The sequence below is a fragment of the Pseudochaenichthys georgianus genome, chromosome 18 (genome assembly GCF_902827115.2).
Source record: "Pseudochaenichthys georgianus chromosome 18, fPseGeo1.2, whole genome shotgun sequence".
In the NCBI taxonomy this organism is placed as follows: domain Eukaryota; kingdom Metazoa; phylum Chordata; class Actinopteri; order Perciformes; family Channichthyidae; genus Pseudochaenichthys; species Pseudochaenichthys georgianus.
This window is the reverse complement of record NC_047520.1, coordinates 5524445-5549611: the sequence shown is the minus strand read 5'-3', so window position 1 is coordinate 5549611 and position 25167 is coordinate 5524445. Positions and strand designations below refer to the sequence as shown.

Here is a 25167-nt window from a genome sequence, read left to right as displayed (position 1 = left end):
TCATGTATCTTGTGATGGTTTCTAGATGCTGTGCTGACCATTGAGCCACACTGGACAACTTGTTTTACCGGAGAGTCTGTTACCTTCAAGTGTGACATTACAGGCGGCAAAGACAGCGACTGGTTTTACTCAATCCACAACCGACATGGAGAAGTTTTCTCTCCCAGCAATCAAAAATTCAGAACATTACAACCTCTAACTTCAGGCTACAGTAGTGAATACCAGTGCTTGTTTCAGCATGGGGGATCAACAAAAAGAAGCAATACAATCTATCTAACTGTATCGGGTAAGTGATCAAAGTCATACCACCATGACCAAGTTCAATAAAAGCAATTTATTTTAATTAAGGAGCCATGTTAATAGTTAGAATTGGGAGGGATGAAACCATCTTTTAATGGTCACACATGCAGAGCACACACAGTGGAATTTGGCCTCTGCATTTAACCCATCCTAGTACCAGGAGTCTAGCACTAGGAGCAGTGGGCAGCTTTTGCACAGCGCCCGGGGAGCAATGGGAGTGAGGGTGGAAGGGGGGTGTCCGTTGTCTTGCTCAAGGGCACCATGGCAGGGCAGGAGGGGAACTGGGACCTCTCCAAGTAGCAGTCCACACTCCAGATTTTAGGTCTGGTCGGGGACTTGAACTGGCCACTGCCGGACATGTTGATATGAACACGCAGTTTGGACAAGTTCTAATATATAATCTGTAAATTATTTTAATGTTTTAACGTTTGAAAAGCTCCACTGACGCTGTATAGGCAGGTGAAGTATACTATAAAATCCTGTGCTTTGTGTTATCGCAAATTAAAGAGTATTCAAATAAGAAGAAAAATACCTCTTACAAAACTCAGCTTCTTACATCAAAGCATTTACATTAAGATAATACTTTACCAACAAACCTCGTTATACTTTTGTTAATTGTGACAAATTATGAAGAAAGACCAATATATTCCAGAAATTAATCCACCTTAATGTGCTTAACAGTAACTATTCAAACAGTGCAGGTAAAAATGTATTCCTTTTTCATGAAATGTGAAAATGTATTCTTCATAACTGGAAGTATTTGTTTGTACTAATGTGTTATTAATTGAATTGTTATACTATTATAATGAATCATTTGTGTTACACAGATAAAAACGTGATCCTGGAAAGTCCTGCGTCCACTTTGTTTGAAGGAGAATCAGTTACTCTGCGCTGTCGGCATCGTACTCAGAGAGAGGAGAATGCTGCCTTCTACAGAGACGGATCATTAATGGCAAAAAACACCGTTCAAGTAATGTCAGACGGGAGCTCTTACAGTTGTAGATTTGGCGATGAAGAATCTGAACCAATAACACTGAGAACTGAAAGTAAGTAGTTTAAACCTAAAAGCTTCAGACATTTAGTAAACCCAAAATGAAACATAATTATACTATCTGCCTAATCTTAGAAACACTGGACAAAGAAAAAAAAGGCTTTTTACATTTTCACCCCGTTTTATGGCCGTTTCTACTCGAGGTTAACCAACTACTTCAGTGGTTATAAATAGAAATATAAGCATATTTATTTCTCTATATTTTCACTATAACATACAGTGATTTAATATTACTAAGAGTGCTGGATAAGATATATTATACATTTGTATTATTTGTCAAGCTAGGCTTATTTACCGGGACAATAACTAACATTTTGTAAACATTTGTACCTTTATTCTACATTAAACAGCAAAACCAAAGGCCCAGCTGAGAGACATATTTCCAGGAGGGGGCAATGCGACTCTAACTTGCTCTGTAGGACTATCATCAGCTTCTGGTTGGAGATACTTCTGGTACAAAAAAGGGAAAACCTCTGAACCCCTGAAGACACAAGATGTTGTTTTCCTCACAAATGACCGAATCAGTGTCTCACGAGGAGGCGTCTACTGGTGCAGAGGAAGAAGAGGAAACCCTGTTTACTACACAGAGTACAGCGATGCAGTCGGTAATTAAAACACCTAATATGTCATACAGAAAGCAAATGATGTATTTTACACAAACAATTCTATGTTTTATGTTTAACATTGCCTTTGTTTTCGGTGCTCATTGATGGTTAACAGTCACAAACAGGGCCGTTGTGACCCTGCAACCCAAATGGCCTGAAATATATTCTGGAGAACCGATCACTCTTACATGTGAAATTGAGGATGGAGGAGACTATGAGTGGGAAGTTTGTTGGAGGCCACCTGGGTCAAACACATCTCAGAAATCTCACCTTGCTCCTTCATCAAGAAGTGGGAAATACCAGTGTGTGGGCAGACTGAAAGGTGAAATGTCTGAAACGCTGTGGAGTGATGTTTTCACATTGACAGTATCTAACGGTAAGTCATACATCATCAGTTTACTTTTGTTTTGCTGTAAATGTTAAGGCCTATAGAATATTGGACCCTAAAGCAAACGACTGGAGAGAGATGGTAAAAAACAAAAAGCTTTATTCAAGCAGAAGAACAGAAAAATACGGCAGTGGAGTCAGGAAGTTGGCTGGCACTGAGTCGTCAGGCACAGGAGGCAAAAATCCACACAATAAATCCAAAAGACGAGGAGAGCAGCGAGACACACCGGAGAGTCGAAACACAAGGGAATTATCTGGCAGGGAAGTGGCATGAGGACCGGGCTTTTTTATCTACAGGTGAAGAGGTGAGTGGAAACAGGTGTGCCTCGTCTGCTACTGGGAGGAGCCAGCCAACTCCCTGTCACAAACCAGCCCTGCAGAGGAAAACAGAGAAGGGAGGGGGGGGAGACAGGAAAAAACACAAAAAAGCACACAACAAAAACAAAACAAAACGGAATCATAACAGTAAATACAAATATGATTTTATTTTGTTATTATAGTAAGGACAGAGTTAACCCTTGAATGTGATTTACAGGTTTGTAGAAAATATGTAGGATGCAAGGAGTGTATGATACCCATACCATTATAAATAATAACGTTATCATTAAATCACTTTCCAACAGAAAGACCTCTGCCTGTCCTCTCTGTGTCTCCATCATGGCTGAGTCCTGGAGCCTCAGTAACTCTGAACTGCAGGGTTGATCATCCTTCTGCTGGCTGGAGCTTCTACTGGTATAAGGCTGTTCCCAGACTATCAGGCAACTCCTACCGCTATGAGCTGCTACCTGGCAGCGAGAATGGGACTGAACAGCATCTCTTCATCATTGTTGGACAAACACACACAGCAGGATATGTGTGCAGAGCAGGAAGAGGAGACCCAGTGTTTTACAGTTGGTACAGCAAACTTGTGTTCGTCTGCTCTGGAGGTCAGTATAATTTGACTTTTTTTTTTGTTCCCTTATTTTGGTAAGCTTTCCTTCACACAAGGACCAGGTCAATTGTAAGCTGTGGTACAGGTTTGAAGCCCTGAACTCTTTTGTGAGTTTTGGGATATTTTGTATGCCTTTTGGTCATGTTTTACATAAAAGTTCACCAATGTTACAAACAACTCCAAATTCTTTACATTCAGCAATTCTCTAAAAAATGCATTACATGAATTAATTAGACACTCACTCTTTATTGTTGATTAAATGCTTCTTGTTTTTTTAATGTTCAAGTTGCCTTCAATATACATAAATGCTTTGTTTGTCACTTTTTTGTGTTTCAGATATTAACTCAGCAGCGTCTCTCACAGTGAGTCCTGACAGTGTGCAGCATTTCACCAAAACGCCTGTGTCGCTGAACTGCGAGGGAAACTCCACTGAGTGGAGAGTGAGGAGGTTTTCGAAATATAACAACCTTCGTCACTGTTCTTCCTGGGGGACAATGACTGGATCCACATGCACAATAACCAGAAGCCGGTTTAGTGGAGTGTTCTGGTGTGAGTCTGAAACAGGACAGTTTAGTAATGCAGTCAACATCACTAAAGATGGTGAGTTTTAATTATTTAAAATGTTTGTTTCTGAAGAAATGTGTTGTTTTGAAATGTGAAGGTGACAAGCATTAGCCAAATGTACGGTGGCCGGCAGGTGCAAAGCGGAACAACGCCCAAAAACGCATACATTAGCAGGAAACAGCTGCAAATCCTGAAATGAAAAACAACAAACCCCGAAAACAAACGCAACAAAAAAACGCTGCAAATACCAAAACGATATGCAAAGTCCAAAGCACATACAAATCCCAAAACACATAAAAAAAACATTCCGGAAGTGCTCCAGGCCTCTAGGGGGCGCGTTACGTGGAACAGATTGATGTCTGACCAGACATAGAGAAAGCGAACAAGAGTGCTGCAAATTGAAGCCGGAGGAAACAAAATTGATCGAAGTGGAAAAAGTCGATATATAAGAAGGTACGTTTTGTTTTGATACAAAGAGCGTCATATTTACCCAGCTAGCGTTAGTTTGTTTGGTGAAAGAGCTTACAAGTCAAGAGACAGCACTGTGCACATAAATGTAACTCTTGACATCATATAGATATATTATAGGTGCAGAGAGGAGTTTGATTATTGTGCCCCAATGTAAATCCTAATGTGAGAGTTAAAGGACGGTCAACAATATAATGTACCTTGGTCAGTTTGGATTTATCGTGGCTTTTATTCTTAATTAAAGTGAATTTATTTTATTTCAGTCAGTCATTTGTGTGTATGCAGGTGTGGGACATTCCAAATGTTCCAAAAGTGAGCACTCCACGAATAAAATAAAACATTGTCAACATATTATTTTGTGCCACAAGAAGCAGAATGTTTTAACAGTACAGTAGTTTGAATATATTTGTTGTTTACCTTTATCAGACCTCTCAGGCACCACAACGTCTGATCGGGTAAGACTAATTAAAAATGTAATTATACCATGTAGGTTTGAATTTGTGAAAATGAAATCAATAAATACCTTGGTGTGTACTTATTTCCTGGGTAAAAATAGGACGGAGCACCAACCCCATTCCAGGAAGAGGTCCAGTCTGCCCCGGGTCAGAACCACTTCTATAGGTAAACGATGTTGACAGTTGCATCGTGACACAGTTGTTTGGTGTGTATCTTTATTTTTACGTTTGTTTGTATAGCCTCCAATCACAGTGGGTAACATTGCCAGGAAGCAGAACAATTATACTTTCATACATTTCCAAATGACACCCACAACATCTGACATCTTAGTGAAGACGATACAAAAAACACCCACAAATATTTTTCGAAGATCAGATATTGTTTGTTGCATCTCTTTCAAATGTTTACAAGGATTGTGCAGGAGTATGCCAAAAGTACTGTTGTCAGTTTATAACCCAATGTATTGAAAAGAAAACGGGAAGAGGATCGACATCCTTTTGTAAATATGACTGTCATGCATATATTATGTATTTGAAAATAATTATTCAACTGTCTTCTCACTGCAGCAACTACACAAATGTGTATGCATCATTATTGATAGCCAGTCTGAGCCAGAAGACAAAATGGAGCAAAGGTATTAATTGTTACTATTACCACTTAATTGTTCTATTTTATACTGTAAATCTTCTTACTAGCTTCATCATTTAATATTCCAATACATCACTTTGTCTTTCCCAGCACAGAATACCTGACTGCGGAGGACATTGTTGCAGAACTCTCTGCAAAAATAACATACATCTTGCAGCAGGTTCAATATTAATAGAGCCAATATGTGGGATGGAGCAATCCGCGGCTTCAAAGGTGCCTCATTCGATCCCTCTCATGAGATGTCAGTTAAGTTCACTGATGATGAGGGACAGACTGAGGATGGAGTGGACACTGGTGATCCCAAGCGTGAGTTCCTGACCCTCCTTATGGACAGCCTGAGAATGAAGAAAACATCACGTCAGCAACTGTTTGTGCCCCATGGCGGTGTGACTTTCCCAGCCGCTCACTGTCTCAAAATCTGATTCTAAATGTATAATGTTCTCTATAAAGATAGAACTAATGCACGATTATGAATGTATAACATAAGCTGTTTTGTGTATTTAATCATGCATTGGTCGACAATTTAATGGTGGCTTCTACATATTTCACATAAACAGACAATGAGAAAATGTGTCCTTCATGCTGATAATAGTGTATGCATCTGCCAATTAGTATTCTAAACAGAGTAGTGTGTTGAATCCTTATTTCTTGCATTTGAAACAGATGCAATACAAAAAAGTGAACTTACTGTTGTGTTCAACTTCTGCCAAAAACTGTACATGTTTGCCACAGGAGCCACAGAACACTTGAACTGTCCCCAGATGCTGGCCACAGAAAGGACAAAACATGGCGGCCTGAAAAGACATACATTGATGTAGTAAATCCATTTAATCAAGTCAATCAAAAACACCTAGTCTAAATAGTGGTTAACTAAATAAATAGAAAGATACATCATGTTATACCGTTGAATCTGTGTTTTGTCTCTCTCTCTCCTTGAATGTGTTCTCTATATTTGTTCTTGAGCATGTCTAATGCACACTACTCTCCTGTCATTACTTTGTCCCTCTTCACATTTTGTCACTTCTCTCTCTCTTTCTCTCTCAATTCAATTAAATAGCTTTATTAGCATGACCATAGTTACAGGCAATTGCTAAAGCTCTGTATAGTTGCAACATACACAAATACATACATATAAACAAACTGCTAAGAATTCAAATGTCCTTTTTCCGCGGTACTCACTATCTCCCGTGTTATTTGCCTGCACTTGATTTGTCATCTCTTTTAACAATGTTCTTCCCTCACTTTGTCTTCTCTTCACGTGAAGCTCTCCTCAGCTGGTGTAGTAGTTAGGCACGCTAACGCTAGCTATATAAATATGACGCTCTATGTATCAAAACAAAACTTACCTTCTTATATCTTTCTCCACTTAAATGAACTTTCTTTCCTCCCGATTTCCATCACTCTTTTTCATTCTCTCTAGAGGCTTCTCAATTCTTAAATTTCCCCTCCTCGACTCCTCTCCTCGACTCCCCTCCTCGAGACTTATGGCCCGTCCACACAGCAGCGTTAAAAAATCTTCCAACGCTTCTGCCCATTCGCCAAACTGCATTGTGGGAAGCAAAGCGACGATTTCCAGGATTTTCAGGATTCAAAAGTTGAGCAATGTTCAACTTTTGAAGCTGAGGTGGAAGCGTCAGCCAATCAAATCCCGTTTATGCAAATCTGACAGTACAAGCGCTAGCCAATCAAACCGCGTGCAAGCTGGGAGTGACATAGGGGCTCATCTATATTCCTAAAAATGGAGGAGAAATTAGTTATTGCGGTAACAAGTCACCCGGTTCTTTATGACCAGTCCCTATTAACTTACCGGGATACAAACCGGAGGAACCAGGCATGGAGGGAGGTGGCAAAGACAGTGGGTGAAACTGGTAGGTTTTGGCCTGTTTGGGGATTTTATATCCAGTTGACTTCGTTTTAACATTGCTATTGCTTTGTATGTCGGGGGTGGGAGATTCATGTGATTGGTTGTTGGTCGCGTTGCTCGCAAAAAATCTTCAAGCTTCACACACGCCCACCTCCAAGATTTTTTTAACGCGGCTGTGTGGACGTTTAACGTGATCTTAATGAATGTTAATGATTAACTTTTCTAAACTTTCTATATCTCAGACTGTAACACAGCTTACAAAAAAGGAGTTTTTTTTAAATCATATTTACATTTTACTGACAACCAACTCTCTGGTGACGTCCAACCATCTGCTGAATCTCTCTGTTTACATTTATAAAAGCCTTCATCTGACTTTGACACTGCAGAGATGGTCAGCTCGCTTCTGGTATCGCTCTGGATGAGTTTGTGATCACGTTAAACGTTAAACATCACACATTACAAAACGTGATGGTGTGGACGTTTCTCCCACAGGAGATGCGAGCGGAGGACTGAGGAGGGGAACCGAGGAGAGAGGAGGGGAAGCAGCAGGCGGTTAGAGAAATGAGAACTCCTCTCCTCTGAGAGGTCATTTTAAAGAGACGTCCATTAATGATGACAGGAGGCACAGCAGCCCTCTGTCTGATGGACAGATGTGTTCATGATATATTTACTTTGAATTCATTCACAGTGCGGTATAATGAGACAATAACAGGCTACAGATGCGGACAAACACAAATATATTTATATAAATATATACAATTTAAAGTATGAGAGCACTCTCATAATAACGTAACACAATCAGAGACTGGATATATCCCCCCCCCCCTCTCTCTGGTCGCTGAAATGGGGAATTGAAATTACCAAAAGTTGTATTTACAAGTATTAAAAGTAAGCAGAGGACACCAAACCAACTGAGACCCGTCTGTCCACCGCATCTACGCACTGTAAAACACACCTACACACTGTACCACACACACCTACAGCTCCTAAAGCATAATCAGGCTACAGCCGTTGTGTATTTTATTATGTGAAGCACTAAATGGTCTTAGAAAAATATCGACTCTTTGTTTGTAGTTATCTACTAAACTAAAGCAAATAAAGAGAGTAGGCCTGTTATACTGAGTGATATATATTTTACACACTGCTCTGCTTTCTGCACGGACCTCACAGCTGTTCTCTCTGGAAACATCGCATCGCCATGAGAGCAGTTACTAAAATAATATCCACGGAATGCATGCAGAGCTGTCATTGGCTGAGATAAGTCCGGCCGTCCGTCACGCCTCCACCGTTCCCGGAAATGCATCCGCGGAGGAGCCGTGGAGGAACCATCAGTGTATCCTCGGTTATAGCTCCTCCAGAGAGCCTCCTCGACGCTCGGTCCTCGGTGTGCATTTAGAGAAATGAGATGTCCTTCAAAATGGCACGCTGAAATTCATTTCCGGGTCACTACCGGAGGACCGAGGAGTCGAGGAGGGGAAATTTGAGTATTGAGAAGCCTCTTCTATGTCTGGTCAGACATCAATCTGTTCCACGTAGCGCGCCCCCTAGAGGCCTGGAGCACTTCCGGAATGTTTTTTTTTATGTGTTTTGGGATTTGTACCTGCTTTGGACTTTGCATATCGTTTTTGTATTTGCAGCGTTTTTTTGTTGCATTTGTTTTCGGGGTTTGTTTGTTGTACTTAGTTTGCATCATTCCTGTAAATGCGGCGTTTTTCTGTTGTATTTGTTTTCAGGGTTTGTTTGTTTTTCATTTCATTATTTGCAGGTGTTTCCTGCTTATGTATGCGTTTTGGGCCGTTGTTCCGCGTTTGCACCTGCCGGCCACCGTACAACGTCTCTTCAAAATGAATAAAAAAGGCTAATATGCGAAGTGAAGTCCAGGGTCACTTCTCTGAAAGATCAAAGATAATATTCTATGTGATTTAATATCCTCAAACATCTACCTGACATTTCAGCTTCCGCCAGACTAGCCCAGTTGTGCATAAACATATTAAACCTGCAAAAGCTGATGTCTCTGATAAAGCCTTTATATTCTTTGATTTTTTTTTCAGATGGTGAAATTATCCTGGTGAGTCCTGTCCGTCCTGTGGCTGAGGGACGTCCTGTCACTCTTAGCTGCAAGTTAAAGACAGAAACCGTTTATAATGTGGATTTCTATAAAAATGACAAACTCATCCAGAACGATACCAGAAGCGAGCTGACCATCTCTGCAGTGTCAAAGTCAGATGAAGGCTTTTATAAATGTAAACAGAGAGATTCAGCAGATGGTTGGACGTCACCAGAGAGTTGGTTCTCAGTAAAATGTGAGTATGATTTAAAACCCTTCCTTTTTTGTAAGCTGTGTTACAGCCTGAGATATAGAAAGCTTAGTTTCATTTGAATTAAACTATTACAGGAAAGTGTTAGAGATATAATATTAATAAAGATTACTTAAATTAGCAGCGTCCGGACCAGGAAAAGACTCTCAATTTCCCATTCTTCCGATCGTTGGGCTGCTTTGTGGAGTTTTACTGATTATTCTCCTGCTGCTGTTACTGTATTTATACAGAAAGTCAAAAGGTAAGATCATTTTCTTCTGATATAAGATTGACTTTAATGTAATCACATACACATAAATAAAAAAGCAGCAAATGTCTTCTCTTTTTTACAGATTCATGCTATAGCAGGTTGGTACAAAACTCTACTTTTTTTTTAATTTTGAACAGGACAGCAGTCATATGTTCCTTTGATAAATCCACTTCATTTACTACATGTGTTTTTCCCACCAGATCTCAGAAGACCAATCAGGGCCCTGCTACAGACCACATGATCAACCAAGACGAAACTAACCAAAGAGAATATGCTTCTGTTCTCCAGGGTCAGCCTGAATCCTTAATATTTTTTGAATTTACTGTTAACGTTATTAACCGAGTAGCATATCCATTTCTCATTACTTGTTTTAAAAAATGTAAGAGTTCATATAAAGGGATTTTACTATATATTTGGTTTGATTTTGATTTCTCTTCAGATAATGCTTGTCTCTATGAAACAGTCAAATGCCCTGAAGAACCCGCAAATGGTACAGTATAGTACATATAAATACTGGAATATGACAATTCAAGGATCACTCTTTTAAATATAAAATAAATTGTACATTTCAGATGAATCCACGGATGTCACATATTCTGTGCTCAAGCTCAAACACATTTCTAAGAAGGGTGAGTATTTGAATTATGTTCTAACAAAAACATGCAATAAGTATTGTCTTTTTATGCTTTCTCCTGATCCGTCTAACAGGGAAGACAAATGAACCGGAGGATTGTGTATACCAGTACATTTTCATTGTTAACTGGGGGAATACTGTAAAAAAATAAATAATAATAATCTCTTAATTCATAGGGAAGTCAAGTCCTGCACCAGCAGATGAAACTGTTTATTCTGAGCTCAAACCAGGAACAGCTCTTGGTAAAAATGCAGCGTGACATCATGTAAGTATTCAGATCAATCTCTCTATATATTTCATATATTGTTAAATATGTTGTAAATAGGAGTAATCTGTCATGAAACACCCTAATTCTTTAAAAAGTGTAATCTCTTTCTTCTTTGGTTTCTTACAGATCGAACAATGTCTTCTGTAAGGACAAGACGAATGGAAACAACATACCAAAACTAAACCTTTGTTTATTAAACCTTATTTGCAGCTTTGCTCTCCATTTATCAGACAGTATTTTGTACAGTTAAAGGTGGGGTAGGTAATTTTGGAGAAATCAGCTCGAGTGCGCTAGAATTTGAAAATACACAGCCGAAATCTGCCCCTTCCTTTAGAGTTCCTTACAGAGCCCCTCCTCCAACACAACAAACGCGCACATGACCAATGAGGGCACGAGGTAAGTTTGTGCCCAGATGGAAGGCTGACAGGCAGGTAGGCCATCCAGTTATTTTAGCCGGGCCGGCTCAGATGATTGGTCGTGCTTTTTACAGTACTACGGCTTCCACAGATGAAATTTGTTTATGGTTTTTTGTCAAAGCACTTAATATATGCATTGCTATCGGGATGTTAAGAGCATTCCATGGAATATAACAAATATATGTATCTCGAGCCGGTTTCTCAAACTTACCTACCCCACCTTGAATGTAATAGCAAATCATTGAAAGGAAATGCTATGGCTTTAATCTAGGTGTATTTAAAAAAAAAAAAATGCATGATTTGTTTTGCATCAATAAACTTGATTTACTTAATGCTTCTACTTTATTTTTATTTTCACAAGGTGTTTGATGGGTTTCATCATCCTCCCTTTTATGATCCAGTACAGTCATGCTTTGAGGCGACAGAAGGAATTTAGAGGTGCAAGAGCTGAGATGTGACCAAAAATGTGTCACTTTGAATCATCTGCCCTTGTTATTACTATAGTGTTTAAGCAGTGGAAACATCTAATATTAGAGGTTTACAAGATGCCTATTTTACCAAAGAATCCTGATATTTGTCTTGTGTTTCTAGAGACTAATGCATGATAAATGATCAGAATTACAAATCCAATAAAGGTCAGTTAAAGAATGACGAAGAGGTTAAATCATTCTGCAGTTGTCTCGATGAACCTGTTGGCGTTACATATATCTGCCTTTCAAACACGAGTATAATACTGCCATCAATTTTTACTGAGATATGAGTTGAGCAAAAATGACTATTTACTCTAAAATACATTTTTAAAGTGGGATCTTGAGAGTGAAGTTAAAATGTATTTGCATGGCATGAGCATGAAGTAGTCGTGCCAATGTAAAACAGGAAGGAAAGAGAGACTAGTTATTCTTAGGAAATGTGTAAAATACCAATGAGCTGATGTTGACATCAGATCAGATTTCCTCCCACAGTGCTCTGTTAGTCTTCCTCAATTTTCTTCAAGTGTTAAAGTGGACGTATGTGTAAGAGATAGAGAGTCAGTGTTCGGTGTGAAGATGGGACACACTTTGCTCTTTTCCAGTTTTAATTACCATTGATACAACTTTTTAAATGCCTGAGGTTATGATATATTTGTCAGTTTGATAATGCCCTCCAAACAACATCGGTTTGGTCAATGTATAATACATTTTTTGACAAAAAGAAAACACATTTTACTTTATGTACTGTGGAGGAAATAAGTATTTGATCCCTTGCATATTTAGTAAGTTTGCCCACCTATAAAGAAATTAACAGTCTATAATTTTAATGGAAGGTTTATTTTAACATTGAGAGTAAGACTATCAAATAAAAAAATCCAGAAATTGACATTTTATAAAAGATAAACATTGATTTGTATTTAACTGTGGGAAATAAGTATTTGATCCCCTTGCAAAACACGTCTTAGTACTTGGTGGAGAAACCCTTGTTGGACACACAGAGGTCAGACGCTTCTTGTAGTTGGTCTCCAGGTTTGTGAACATCTCCGTAAGGATTCTGGTCCACTCCTCTCTGAAGATCCTGTCAAAATCCTTAAGGTTTTGAGGCTGATGCTTGGCGTCTCGAAGCTTCAGCTCCCTCCACAGATTTTCTATGAGACTGGCTAGGCCCCTCCATCACCTAAGTGTGCTTCTTCTTTAGCCACTCCTTTGTTGCCTTGGCCGTATGTTAAGGTTTATTGTTGTGCTGAAAAACATATCCATGACCCATTTTCAGTGTCCTGGCTGAGGGAAGGAGGCTATCGGCCAATATTTCACGGTACATGGCCCCGTACATCCTGTCCTCGATGCAGGGAAGTCGTTCTGTCCCCTTAGCAGAGAAACACCCCCAAAGCATAATGTTTCTACCTCCATGCTTGACGGGGGAGATGGTGTTCTTCGGGTTATAGTCAGTATCTCTCTTCCTCCAAACACGGCGTGTCGAGTTGATGCCAAAGATCGCGATTTTGGTCTCATTGGACCACATAACCTTCTCCCAAGCCTTTTTTTTAATGATTCAGATGTTCATTGCCAAACTTCAGACGGGCTTTTCATGTTCTTCTTGAGCAGGGGACCTCGCAGGCGCTGCAGGATTTGATCCATTATGGTGGTGACAACATTTTTTCTGCCTGTCTGATAATGGACTGCTCATATATGTTTCGGAGAGATGGGTGTTTTTTAACCCCCATAATTTTCATAGCAGTCTGTACCAGGCGAGCGATCTGTGACTTTGACTGCACTGTCAAGTTACCATACCAGGCAGTAATACCATACCTCATGATGCTCTCCAACACTGCATGATAGAACAGGAACATGAAACTTCCGAAATCCCGGAGTCGACGCAGAAAGTATTATCGCTGTTAAAGTCTAGAGCACAGACCTTGAACATGCACCTTCCAGCTGAGTGTATTATCTAGATGGACACCAATGTACTTGGAGCTGATCTGAGTTATGGGTTACCCGTGTACAGTAGCTCTTTGCTGATCCCTCACCTTTCTCAAGATCATCTATACCACACAAGGAGAGATCTTGTGTGGAGCTCCAGACCGACGGCGATTGATGCCCATTTTCTTCTATTTCCTAATAATCGCACCAACAGTTGTCTCCTTCTCACCAAGCTGCTGTCTGATGGTCTTTTAGCCAATTCCAGCTTTGTGCATGCAGGTCTACAATCTTGTCCCTGAGGTCCTTAAACAGCTCTTTGGTCTTGCCCACGGTGGAGAGGTTGGAATCTGATTGATTGATTCTGTGGACAGGAGTCTTTTATACAGATAACAAGTTGATATTAGGAGTACTTTTTTAAAGTAAGAAGACTGATGTAACCGGTCTGTGAGAGCCAGAATTCTTGTTGGTTGCAAGGGGATCAAATACGTATTTCCCACAGTTAAATGCAAATACATTATTATCTTTTATATAATGTAAATTTCTGGATTTTCTTGTTGATATTCTTACTCTCATTGTTAAAATAAACCTACCATTAAAATGATAAACTGTTCATTTATTTTTAAGTGGGTAAACTTACAAAATCGGCAAGGAATCAAATTTCCTTTCTCCACTGTATATAATCAGTAAATTATTTTTATTTTTTAACGTTTGAACAGCTCCACTGATGCTGTAAAGGCAGGTGATGTATGCTGTACAATCCTGTGCTTTTAGGTTATCACAAAATCAAGAGTATTAAAAATAAGGACCTAAAGACAGACAGGGATCAACTTCTTACATCAGAGCATTTACATAAAGATAATACTTTACCAACAAACCTTGTTATACTTTATTACCTGTGACAAATGGATTGTTTTCACATTGACAGTGTCTGACAGTAAGTCATTTATCATCAGTTGACTTTTTTTGCTCTATATAAAATAAAATAAAACTAGTATTTTGTTTTTTATTTATAAGGATACAGTAGTTCACCCTTACATTTGCTTTATAGAGAGGCAAAGTCCCTCCCTTCGTATGTATTGATGGCACTGGCGAGAGAAAGATTATCTTTCGATCCTGTTTGAATTGTCCCACGAATTACACATACAGTATGATGTTTTTCAATTTAAAAGATAATTTTGCAAGTCACTTTATTATCTTGTATGATCTCAACATTTGAATATACAGTACTGTGATCCTACCAGTGGCGATCCTAGAGTCGGTGGGGGCCCTAGGCAAACATTCACTGGGGGCCCCTCGAACCAGCTTTCCATCACCACGCACAGCCGACAGCACCCCCTCGGAGCGGAGCAAGGCAACAAAACTTAAAGTTACCATGACATGGCCATTTCTACTGATCATAATTCCATTGTGAAGGTGCATTGTTCAATGTTCCAAAATCACATTGGTTTCTCATACAGCATCTCTGTATAGTATATAATCACTCTGTCCTAAACGGCATGTTCCTGCCCCCCCCCTCCCTATGAGCCCATTGTTGGTCAGCTCGCCCACTCTGTTATGATGAGTCCACCACCGTTACAGCAGAACATCACGAGTTCCGAGGCTCCACTAGCACCCGCACCCCCCCCACCCCCCCTACCAACGCATCAAAGTTTTGCCGGTGAGAGAGAGTGTGTGTGTGTGTGAGGAGCTCCACGTATTGGTCCATTGGGTCGTCGTTACGTCACTTGGTTCCTGGAAGAAAAAGAGAAATCTCCAACGAGGCGTTCTGGGGCAACATGTATTTTCTGTGTTAGAGTTTTACTCGCTACAGGGTGTACTTTGAGGGTTTGTGACTCTGCAGACCGTTTACATGCAGAAAAAGCTACATAACACACAAGGGGACGGGTAATAACCAGAAAAGCATGACATGGGACCTTTAAGATAGGATGCAGCATTTTACGGCACGCTATGCATGGGACCGCCTTGAGGGTTTTCCCGACATGTCGTTGCAGTAAATTAGAGGGTCTTTCATGTTGTCGTTGCTGTGTACCTTCTTAATCTACTTTCTTTGGGGGCCCCCTTCTGGTCCGGGTCCCCAAGCAGTTGCCTGGCCTGTTCGCAAGGTGCGCCCCTGGTTCCTACATTGTCCATGGGTAAACATACAGTATTTTCTATGTAGAGAGAAAGAAGAAGGGAATCTACTGACGCACTACAGCCAACATTAATTTTTCCAATTTATGTAAGTATGTTTTACTGAGAATATTCTATTTTATTTTTTTTCCACTCACTGTGCAGTTATATTAGAATATTTATTTCGATATATGACCACAAGGTGGTGTTAAACTACTTAATCTGATACTTACCTACAAATAGTCCTTCTGAAGTCTGGCAGCAGGGTCTGATGTCATGTAAATGTAACTCCTAACTAATAATTAAACAAATGACTGCTTAAGGTTCACTTTCTTAGCTTTGCACTCATGCATGGAAGTGGAAGCTTCCAATTGTGACTCCCCACCACATTTAAAACTTCACAGCTACTGAAGTGTTGTGGTATTTATTTATTTCGATCATTATTATGCATTAAGTAATTTTTGTACAATTGTTGTGATACAATTTTGCTCCTAGACAAAACATATTTTCTGTATTCAAATGATTGCTTTATTATGAATGATGAAGATATGAAATGTTGCCCCCTTAAAGTAGAGTCGATCTCGAGGAGGGGGCAGGACTTTGTCTCTCTTCACATTCCTCCATAACACTCCAGCACTGCATTTCAACTATTTGGTTAAAGCTGTTACACTCAGTTTCACATGAAATATTGGTGAGAAGCCCCATGGATTATAAAGTGACTACGATCCATGCAATTTTATCACTTAATTTGTTCTAGAAAGAACACTTTTTGACTTCAGGCAGCAGTCTTTATAGCAGCATCAATAATTACTGACTATTTGTGAAGAAGCACGAGCCGAGAGGATGATCTTATCTACGCCAGGAAGGATATTTTAATACCTTATCTCTCTTCATCATTAGAGGATACCTAAACCGAGGTGCAAAAAAAGGCGCTGTGTTAAAAGCTGCTCTGTTTTGTTAGCTTTGTCTAAAAGGGAAGGAAGTCCAGGCCGTGTAAAGAAGATAACAAACAACTTCCTTTTCCAATATTACACTGGAAGAATTTCTCATAAACAGAGGAACAGTTTATCAGTGTTGGATGTGAAGATGGGACACACTTTGCTCTGTCTACTGGGGTTTTTATGTGAGTACTATTCCTGTTTTAATTTCCATTGTTACATCTTTATAAATGCCTGAGATTATGATATGTCATTTCTTTAATTTTAATAATGTCTGATGTAGTTTCAAACTTATTTCAGTGCTGAATTTACTTTATCGTGGACAAGCTCAAGGTGATTATACCATTTTCTTTCTTGTTGTTTACTAAGTAAAGCAAAAATATACCTATTTAACTCTCCAAACAACATCCTCTTTTTTGTGTGTACCGTTTTGTCAATTTATTATTTATGTTTTGACAAAAAGAAAACACATTTTACTTCATGTATCTTGTGATGGTTTCTAGATGCTGTGCTGACCATTGAGCCAAACTGGACAACTTTTTTTTCTGGAGGGTCTGTTACCTTCAAGTGTGACATTACAGGAGGCAAAGACAGCGGCTGGTTTTACTCAATGTACAAGGATGGTCAAGGATTTCTCCCTTACGGCCAACATGAGAGCTATAAATTACCCCATCTAACTACAGACTGCAGTGGTGAATACCAATGTCTTTTCCAGCACGGGGGCTCAACAAAAAGAAGCAATACAATCTATCTAAATGTATCAGGTAAGTGTTCAAAGTAATACCACCATGACCAAGTTCAATAAAAGCATTTTTTATTTATTTATGAGCCATATTGATATGAACACGCAGTTTGATAAGTTGTAATATATAATCTGCAAATTATTTTAATGTTTGAACAGCTCCACTGATGCTGTATAGGCAGGTGAAGTATACTGTACAATCCTGTGCTTTGTGTTATCACAAAATCACGAGTATTAAAATAAGAACAACAAGACTGACAGGGATCAGTTTCATACATCAAAGCATTTACATAAAGATAATACTTTACCAACAAACCATGTTATACTTTATTACATAACAAGGTGACAAATAGATTTTGTTCCAAATTGACAGTATCTGACCAAGTCATTTATCATCAGTTGACTTTTTTTGCTCGATATAAAATAAAATAAAAATAATTTTTTAGTTTTTTATTTATAAGGATAGTTCACCCTTACATTTGTTTTGTACGTTTGTAGAAAATATGTAGAATCCAAGGAGTGCATGTAACCCACCAATTATACATCATAACTTTATCATTAAATCACTTTCCAACAGACACACCTCAGCCTGTCCTCACTGTGTCTCCATCATGGCCGAGTCCTGGAGCCTCAGTAACTCTGAACTGCAATGTTGATCATCCTTCTGCTGGCTGGAGCTTCTACTGGTATAAGGCTGTTCCCCAAAAGTCAGACTACTCCTACAGCTATGAGCTTCTAGCTGGCAGCGAGAATGGGACTGAACAGCATCTCTTCATCATTGATGGACAAACACACACAGCAGGATATGTGTGCAGAGCAGGAAGAGGAGATCCAGTGTTTTACACTTCGTACAGCAAACCTGTGTTTGTTTGGTCTGGAGGTCAGTATGATTTGACTTTTCCTTCTTTACATCCATCCATTCTTCTCATTCTCTCCATAGCTTTGTTCTTATTTTGTGTATTAGCTTTTATTATGTACTTTCTTTGATCCTGTTATCTTGTTCTATGTCCCCTAAACCTTTAAATGGAGGGCTCCATTTATTTTGAGTGTTGGGATATTTTGGATATGCCTTTTGGTCATGTTCTACATACAAGTTCCCAAATGTTACAAACAACTCCAAATTCTTCACATTCAGCAATTCTCTCAAAATATTTTTCAGATTTGAATTCAGCAACGTCTCTCACAGTGAGTCCTGACAGTGTGCAGCACTTCACCAAAACGCCTGTGTCACTGATCTGTGAGGGAAACTCCACTGAGTGGAGAGTGAGGAGGTTTTCTAAACCCGACTACCTTCTTCCCTGTTCTTTCTGGGGGACAATGACTGGATCCACATGCACAATAACCAGAACCTCGTTCAGTGGAGTGTTCTGGTGTGAGTCTGAAACAGGACAGTTCAGTAATGCAGTAAACATCACTATCGAGTGTGAGTTTTAATTATTTAAAATGTTTGTTTCTGAATTATTATATTGTTTGGAAATGTGAAGGTGACTTGCATTAGCCAAACGTTATCATTAAATCACTTTCCAGCTGAAAGACCTCTGCCTGTCCTCACTGTGTCTCCATCATGGCTGAGTCCTGGAGCCTCAGTAACTATGAACTGCAGGGTTGATCATCCTTCTGCTGGCTGGAGCTTCTACTGGTATAAGGCTGTTCCCAAACTATCAGGCAACTCCTACCGCTATGAGCTGCTACCTGGCAGCGAGAATGGGACTGAACAGCATCTCTTCATCATTGATGGACAAACACACACAGCAGGATATTACTGTAGAGCAGGAACAGGAGATCCAGTGTTTTACAGTTCGTACAGCAAACGCAAGTTTGTCTGGTCTGGAGGTCAGTGTGTGGTTCCTTTTTCTTTCTTTCTTTAGTTAGCACAACAAATGTATTGATCAAAGTTTGTCTACTCTGGAGTCCTTTTTGCTTTGACTTTTCCATTATTGCAAAATTGAATAAAGTCACTTATTTTGGGAACTTTTCTTTTACACCAGCATCAGGTCATAGTTCAGTTTTCAAAACTATTCTTTAAAACAGAATGATGATGAATTTATTCAGCTTCTGGACTGAATTTGAACACGAGTTAATCTCCTGACCCTCTTTTCATCCTGACACATGAGTTGTTGTTCACCATGGTTCAAACCTTAGACTTTGTTAATCCAAAACCTAATAATATAAGTACTTCTACAATACATTGTAATTAGATATAACTGGTAAGTGTTTTCTTTATTTTTTTAGTTGGGAATATGTTTTAAGATATTTATCTGCTGGTTAAATGGTTTAAGACATAAACAATACATATGATTAAAAAGATGTGTGTGGGATTGAGACACTGTGACATTCACTTTTGTTTTCCTCCTACTTTAGTTTGTTCCTGTTTTGTTTTTTCAGGGTAAATTAAGTAGAAGTTTTGCTGTGCCAATGCATTGTCTTTTTCAGTTTGCATGGTTTAAATGTCCCCTCTTTGTGTGTTTCAGATATTAACTCAGCAGCGTCTCTCACAGTGAGTCCTGACAGTGTGCAGCACTTCACCAAAACGCCTGTGTCACTGAGCTGTGAGGGAACCTCCACTGAGTGGAGAGTAAGGAGGTTTTCGAAATCTAACAACCTTTATAGTTGTTCTTCCTGGGGGACAATGAATGGATCCACATGCACAATTAGCAGAAGCTGGCTTAGTGGAGTGTACTGGTGTGAGTCTGAAACAGGACAGTTCAGTAATGCAGTCAACATCACAATGAAGTGTGAGTTTTATTTATTTAAAATATTTGTTTCTGAATTATTACATTGTTTGGAAATGTGAAGGTGACAAGCATTAGCCAAATGTCTCTTCAAAGTGAGTACACTTTATAAAAAAGGCTAATTTGCTGGAAAGTGATTTCCAGGTTACTTCTCTCAATGATCAAAGATAATATTCTATGTGTTTTATTGTTCTCATACATCTACCTGACATTTCAGCTTCTGCCAGAGTAGACCAGTCGTGTATGAATGTATTAACCTCTTCTACACCGCACCCCCGATACCGGGGGGAAAAACGCGTCATCTGCAGGAAACAGCGTCTGAGGGCATCTTAATATTCAATAAACTATGAATGTTTTATATCCATGTAACGGGAAGAAACTCAGCTAACTGATACATTTTTTCTTTCTTTAAAACCCACAAAGCTAGCGCCGAGCCTCTGAATTAGCTACGAGCGAAACAATCTTAAGGCCGTTAGCATAGAACTCTAGCTACACTGATCGATATACTTATTGGATGTGCACAAGCTTAGATAATATCCTGAGAGTCCACAGATTATAGAAATATAAGAATCATCACTGAGCGATCTGAACTCTATATGTTGTACTTTTGAGTCCTAAAGCTTTCAGTCTACCTTACCATCATCCAAGGGTAGTTTTCACTAAGTAAAAAATAATTTTTGGACGGACACTATAATTTATAGTTTTTTACTAGTGCAATCTGAATTTTCTTTAAAATAAAAAAACATCTATATTGATTCTGACTTTTCTACATCCAACTCACAGGTTTATCATTACTTTGAGATAAAAGAATATTAATTAACCCTTTTAGAAGGGAAGATATGGTCATTTGTTCTGGGAATGTCATTTTCGAGCCTGAGACCTGAAAAACAGGCTCAGTGCTTAACAGGTTAAAGGTGACCTATCATGCAAAATGCACTTTTTGATGTCTTTTATACATAAATATGTGTCCCCAGTGTGTCTGGGAGCTCACGCAGCATCAGAAAATAAAGCCCTCTCTCTTTTCCTCCGTACTCAAATCTATAAAAACGGGGCTACAACGGAGCTGATCCAGATTTGTGTCCGATATGACGTAATAGCGGAAATGTAGGCTGGCTTTACACCCACTGCCCTATCGGAAACAATGCCCGACTGCTTTGGACGTAATATAGTTGGTGCATGTTTACATTAGCATCGTAAACACTCAGAGCTAACCTGTAGCCTACTGCACAGAGCATGTGTGTGAAGAAGCAGGAAATAAAAAGGAACTCACCTTGTGGTATAACCGGCAAGAGAGAAAGCCTTTGAACTCCATACTGTTTCAGAGATAATCCTTGATAATCCATGGCGTTTCATCACGGCAGTATTTAGTTTAGACAGTAGCTGCCGGGTCCTGCATGAACTCAGGCCCCTCCTTTTTTTATCAATTCTTTTTTTTTTAAGCTTTATGCATAAAATCAGCACTTTTGAAACAGGAAGTGAAATAGAGGGATATGAGGCATGGCTAGAATGGGTGATCTGTGGTATTTTGTGCAAAACACTTCATAGACATGTTTTTAATATATTTTTATATATCTGAGACCTATGCTATTGCCTAAAAATAGCATGATAGGTGACCTTTAAATCTGCAAAAGCTGATATCTCTGATAAAGCCTTCATATTCTTTGATTTTTTTTCAGATGATGATATTATCCTGGTGAGCCCTGTCCGTCCTGTGGCTGAGGGACTTCCCGTCACTCTTAGCTGCAAGTTAAAGACGGGAACTGCTCTTTATGATGTGGATTTCTATAAAAATGACAAACTCATCCAGAATTATAACAGAAGGGAGCTGACCATCTCTGCAGTGTCAAAGTCAGACGAAGGCTTTTATAAATGTAAACAGAGAGATTCAGCACATGGTAGGACCTCATCAGAGAGTTGGTTCTCAGTCAAATGTGAGTATGATAAAAACAGTTTCCTCTTTTTGAGATGTGTTGCTGAGTCAGAGCTAAAAAAGACAGTTATTACTGAATTCAAAGTTGTCTTAGTTTCCTCTGAATTATACAATTTAGTTTTTGTAAGAGAAATATATTTTTCCAGTTCTGTATTCATTCTTAAAACATTCATATGACCATGATTACATGAGCAGCATTGAAAATATAAGATATGTGAACAGGGGTTTATAGTGTGTATATATATACACTATAGAGTAGTTTACGCCCAGCTGCAGTCTTTTTTAACCATGCATGGCATTCGTGAAAAGCCTCTTACCTGTGGGGTTCCCCAAGGCTCGATTCTGGGCCCCATCCTTTTTCTACTGTACATACTGCCCCTAAGTTCAATTCTCACAAAACACAACATCCCCTTCCATTGTTACGCCGATGATGTACAGATCTGCCTTTCAATTCTAATGTCTACTCGTTACAGCTATTGATGGACTGCTTGACAGAGATCAAATCCTGGCTGAGCAAACATTTCCTCAACCTCAACGAGAACAAGACCAAGGTCATATTTTTTGGACCCCAACCTCCAGCCTCTCCGGTTGATATTCTGGGCTCCCTCAATAAAAACATCCTCCCCTCTGTCATGAACCTTGGAGTGACCTTCAATAGCGCTTTTAAATTTGATAAGCAGGTCAGCACTGTAGTCAAGACCTGCTTTTTTTTTTAAATATGACTATTGGCCAAGACCAAGTCGTTTTTTTATCTTTTAAAGACCTGGAAAGGGTTATTAACGCCTTTGTAACAACAAGGTTGGATTATTGCAAAGCTCTATACGTGAGTATGGACCAGGCGTCAATTAGACACCTGCAGCTAGTGCAGAACGCAGCTGCACGTCACCCCAATTCTGGCCTCATTGCACTGGCTTCCAATTAGGTTCCGTATTGATTTTAAAATCCTTTTAGTTGTTTTCAAAACCCTAAATGGGCGGGCTCCGGCCTGTGTAGCCGAACTCCTCCAGCGCTACACCCCAGCCAGAGCATTAAGGTCGGCTGACCAGCTGCTGCTGATAGTGCCCAAGACCAGACTCAAAACCCGAGGGTACCGAGCCTTCGCAGCAGCTGGCCCCAGGCTCTGGAACACTCTGCCCCTTCATGTGAGGTCGGCCCAGACCCTAGGGTTTTTTAAACCAACACTAAAAACTCACTTCTTCTCCCTGGCCTTCTAGTCAGAGCGGAGCACGACTCATGATATTTCCCTGTGTTTGATTTTTATATTTGCTGTTGTAATTTATTGTCTTCTGTTTGCGATTGTAGTAATGTGTTATTTGCATGTTCGAGCATTTGACTTGACCAAAAATCGTTTTTAAAATGTGCTATATAAATAAAACCTGATTTGATTTATACCAGTGAATATAGGTTTTGTTTTTAAAACATGTTTTGATTGTCATTGTTTATTAATCTTAGAGATTTCTGAGGCTTGGTCGGACCTTGAAGCTCTGTTCCTGTGAAGTGCTTTGAGGAAAGTGTTGTATACAAAAATAATAATTAAGGTTATTTATATTAGCAGCGTCTCGGCCTGGAAAAGCCTCTCAATTTCCCAGTCCTGTTGACTGTTGGGCTGCTTTGTGGAGTTTTACTGATAATTCTCCCGCTGCTGTTCCTGTATCGCTACAGAAAATCAAAAGGTAAGAACCTTTTCATCTGATATCAAATGAATTAAACTACAATTACTCAAAATCATACATTACATGTACCGTAAATATTTGCAATTCAAAAACAATGTAACTGAATTTTTCTTGTATTCAACAGATTTAGTCTTCATCAGGTCGGTACAACCCTCTTGTATCTCATTTTGAACTTTACAGCTGTTATATGTTAAAGTCAATCGTCTTCATTATCTTCATGTGTATGGCCCACAAGATCTCAGAGCACCAATCAGGGCCCTGCTACAGACCACATGATCAACCAGGATGAAATTCAAAACATGCCAGAATATTCTACTCTCCTCCATGGTCAGCCCTTCTCCGGTTTAATAATATGATTTATTTGAACTCTTAGCCTTAATTGTGATTAAAATGATTGGTGTAACCATGGTTGATTTTCACTTCTCTGTAGGTGATCATTGTCTCTATGAAACAATCGGAGGGCCTGAAGAAGCTGGAAATTGTAAAGTATTTCATTTGTGTTTAACATGGAGTAATACAAATACAATGCAGGTCTCCCTTGAAAAAGAGATCTATGATCTCAATGGGACCAATCTGGTTAAATAAAGGTTTGAAATGAAATGAAATGACTACATGCAATGGTTGAGATGCTTTTGTAGGCCAGCAGTGTCTAAATAAAGTACAGGAATTGTCCTTTAATACATTATTTTAATCCTTCTAACAGGTGCCAGTAATGAACCAGAAGAGAGCCTTTACTTAAACGTGGCTGAAGGTAAAGTCAAGTACAAAACACTTTAATACATATAAATGTACTAAAAGCTTTTATTATGTGCTGTGCTGCTTGTCAGTATTATACTTTTTGTACATTTTCATGTCTTTCTTAAATACAGCATGTTGTTTTCCAGACATGTTTTGGTTTAATGGAACATTACTTAAAACATTGTAACTAATAAATGGCAAATTTAAATATGTTTACACACAAATTAGTTATAATTGGCATTAACATACATTGTTTTATTCAAAAACAGTACCATGAGCAGAAAGTAATGATAATAACTCATTTTGGTTTTCTTCCAGGTCAATAAAGACATCCTCATGGACAGAACCAATGGAGCAGATAAAAACATGAAAAGCAACATCCTTGTTTCAGCAATTGAGTGTATTTGCTGCTTTTGTGTAAATAGCGCAGTTCCTTTTTTAATAACGGCCTTTCTAGGAACATGCTGAATGCTTTGCAATTCAACTGTATACTTACTTTATGTGTACTTATATTTAGTGTAAAACATTGTACTACAACCTTATTTGTTACATGTCTGATTCACATCACGTGGCTCTAACCTTGTTGTACATTTAGTGATATTAGAGCGAGATACTAATATATGCAGTATGGACACATGCTTTAGCACTGTAGATGCACGCAGTGGACACACACATATATATTATTAATAAAACCCAAATGCAATTATACCTGCATGTACTGTTCAGTGAATGATTCTTACTAGATGCTACCACAG

General features: G+C 39.1%; 1 protein-coding gene and 1 long non-coding RNA gene across 3 annotated transcripts in view; both read left to right on the top strand.

The window, feature by feature from the left end:
* Positions 1–25167, top strand: part of LOC117464040 (uncharacterized) — a 32797-nt gene that overhangs the window by 896 nt on the left and 6734 nt on the right. Inside the window, exons 4-23 of the mRNA XM_071206642.1 lie at positions 26–286; positions 1128–1346; positions 1702–1956; positions 2072–2332; positions 2967–3269; positions 3611–3874; positions 9326–9577; positions 9714–9833; positions 9925–9940; positions 10043–10131; positions 10282–10332; positions 10415–10471; positions 10653–10731; positions 16604–16782; positions 16898–16930; positions 17101–17361; positions 17917–18219; positions 18499–18762; positions 18867–19172; positions 19811–20074. Of these exons, the coding sequence (XP_071062743.1) occupies positions 26–286; positions 1128–1346; positions 1702–1956; positions 2072–2332; positions 2967–3269; positions 3611–3874; positions 9326–9577; positions 9714–9833; positions 9925–9940; positions 10043–10131; positions 10282–10332; positions 10415–10471; positions 10653–10731; positions 16604–16782; positions 16898–16930; positions 17101–17361; positions 17917–18219; positions 18499–18762; positions 18867–19172; positions 19811–20074 (3837 nt within the window). The remainder of the gene's footprint in view (positions 1–25; positions 287–1127; positions 1347–1701; positions 1957–2071; positions 2333–2966; positions 3270–3610; positions 3875–9325; positions 9578–9713; positions 9834–9924; positions 9941–10042; positions 10132–10281; positions 10333–10414; positions 10472–10652; positions 10732–16603; positions 16783–16897; positions 16931–17100; positions 17362–17916; positions 18220–18498; positions 18763–18866; positions 19173–19810; positions 20075–25167) is intronic.
* On the top strand, positions 3886–6309 carry LOC117463827 (uncharacterized). Of its 2 annotated transcripts, XR_004553973.2 has the most exons (4): positions 3886–4761; positions 4863–4927; positions 5329–5396; positions 5501–6309. It is a non-coding gene; the product is annotated as an uncharacterized lncRNA (long non-coding RNA). The 2 variants fall into 2 exon arrangements; XR_004553972.2 differs by having other exon boundaries at positions 3886–4927.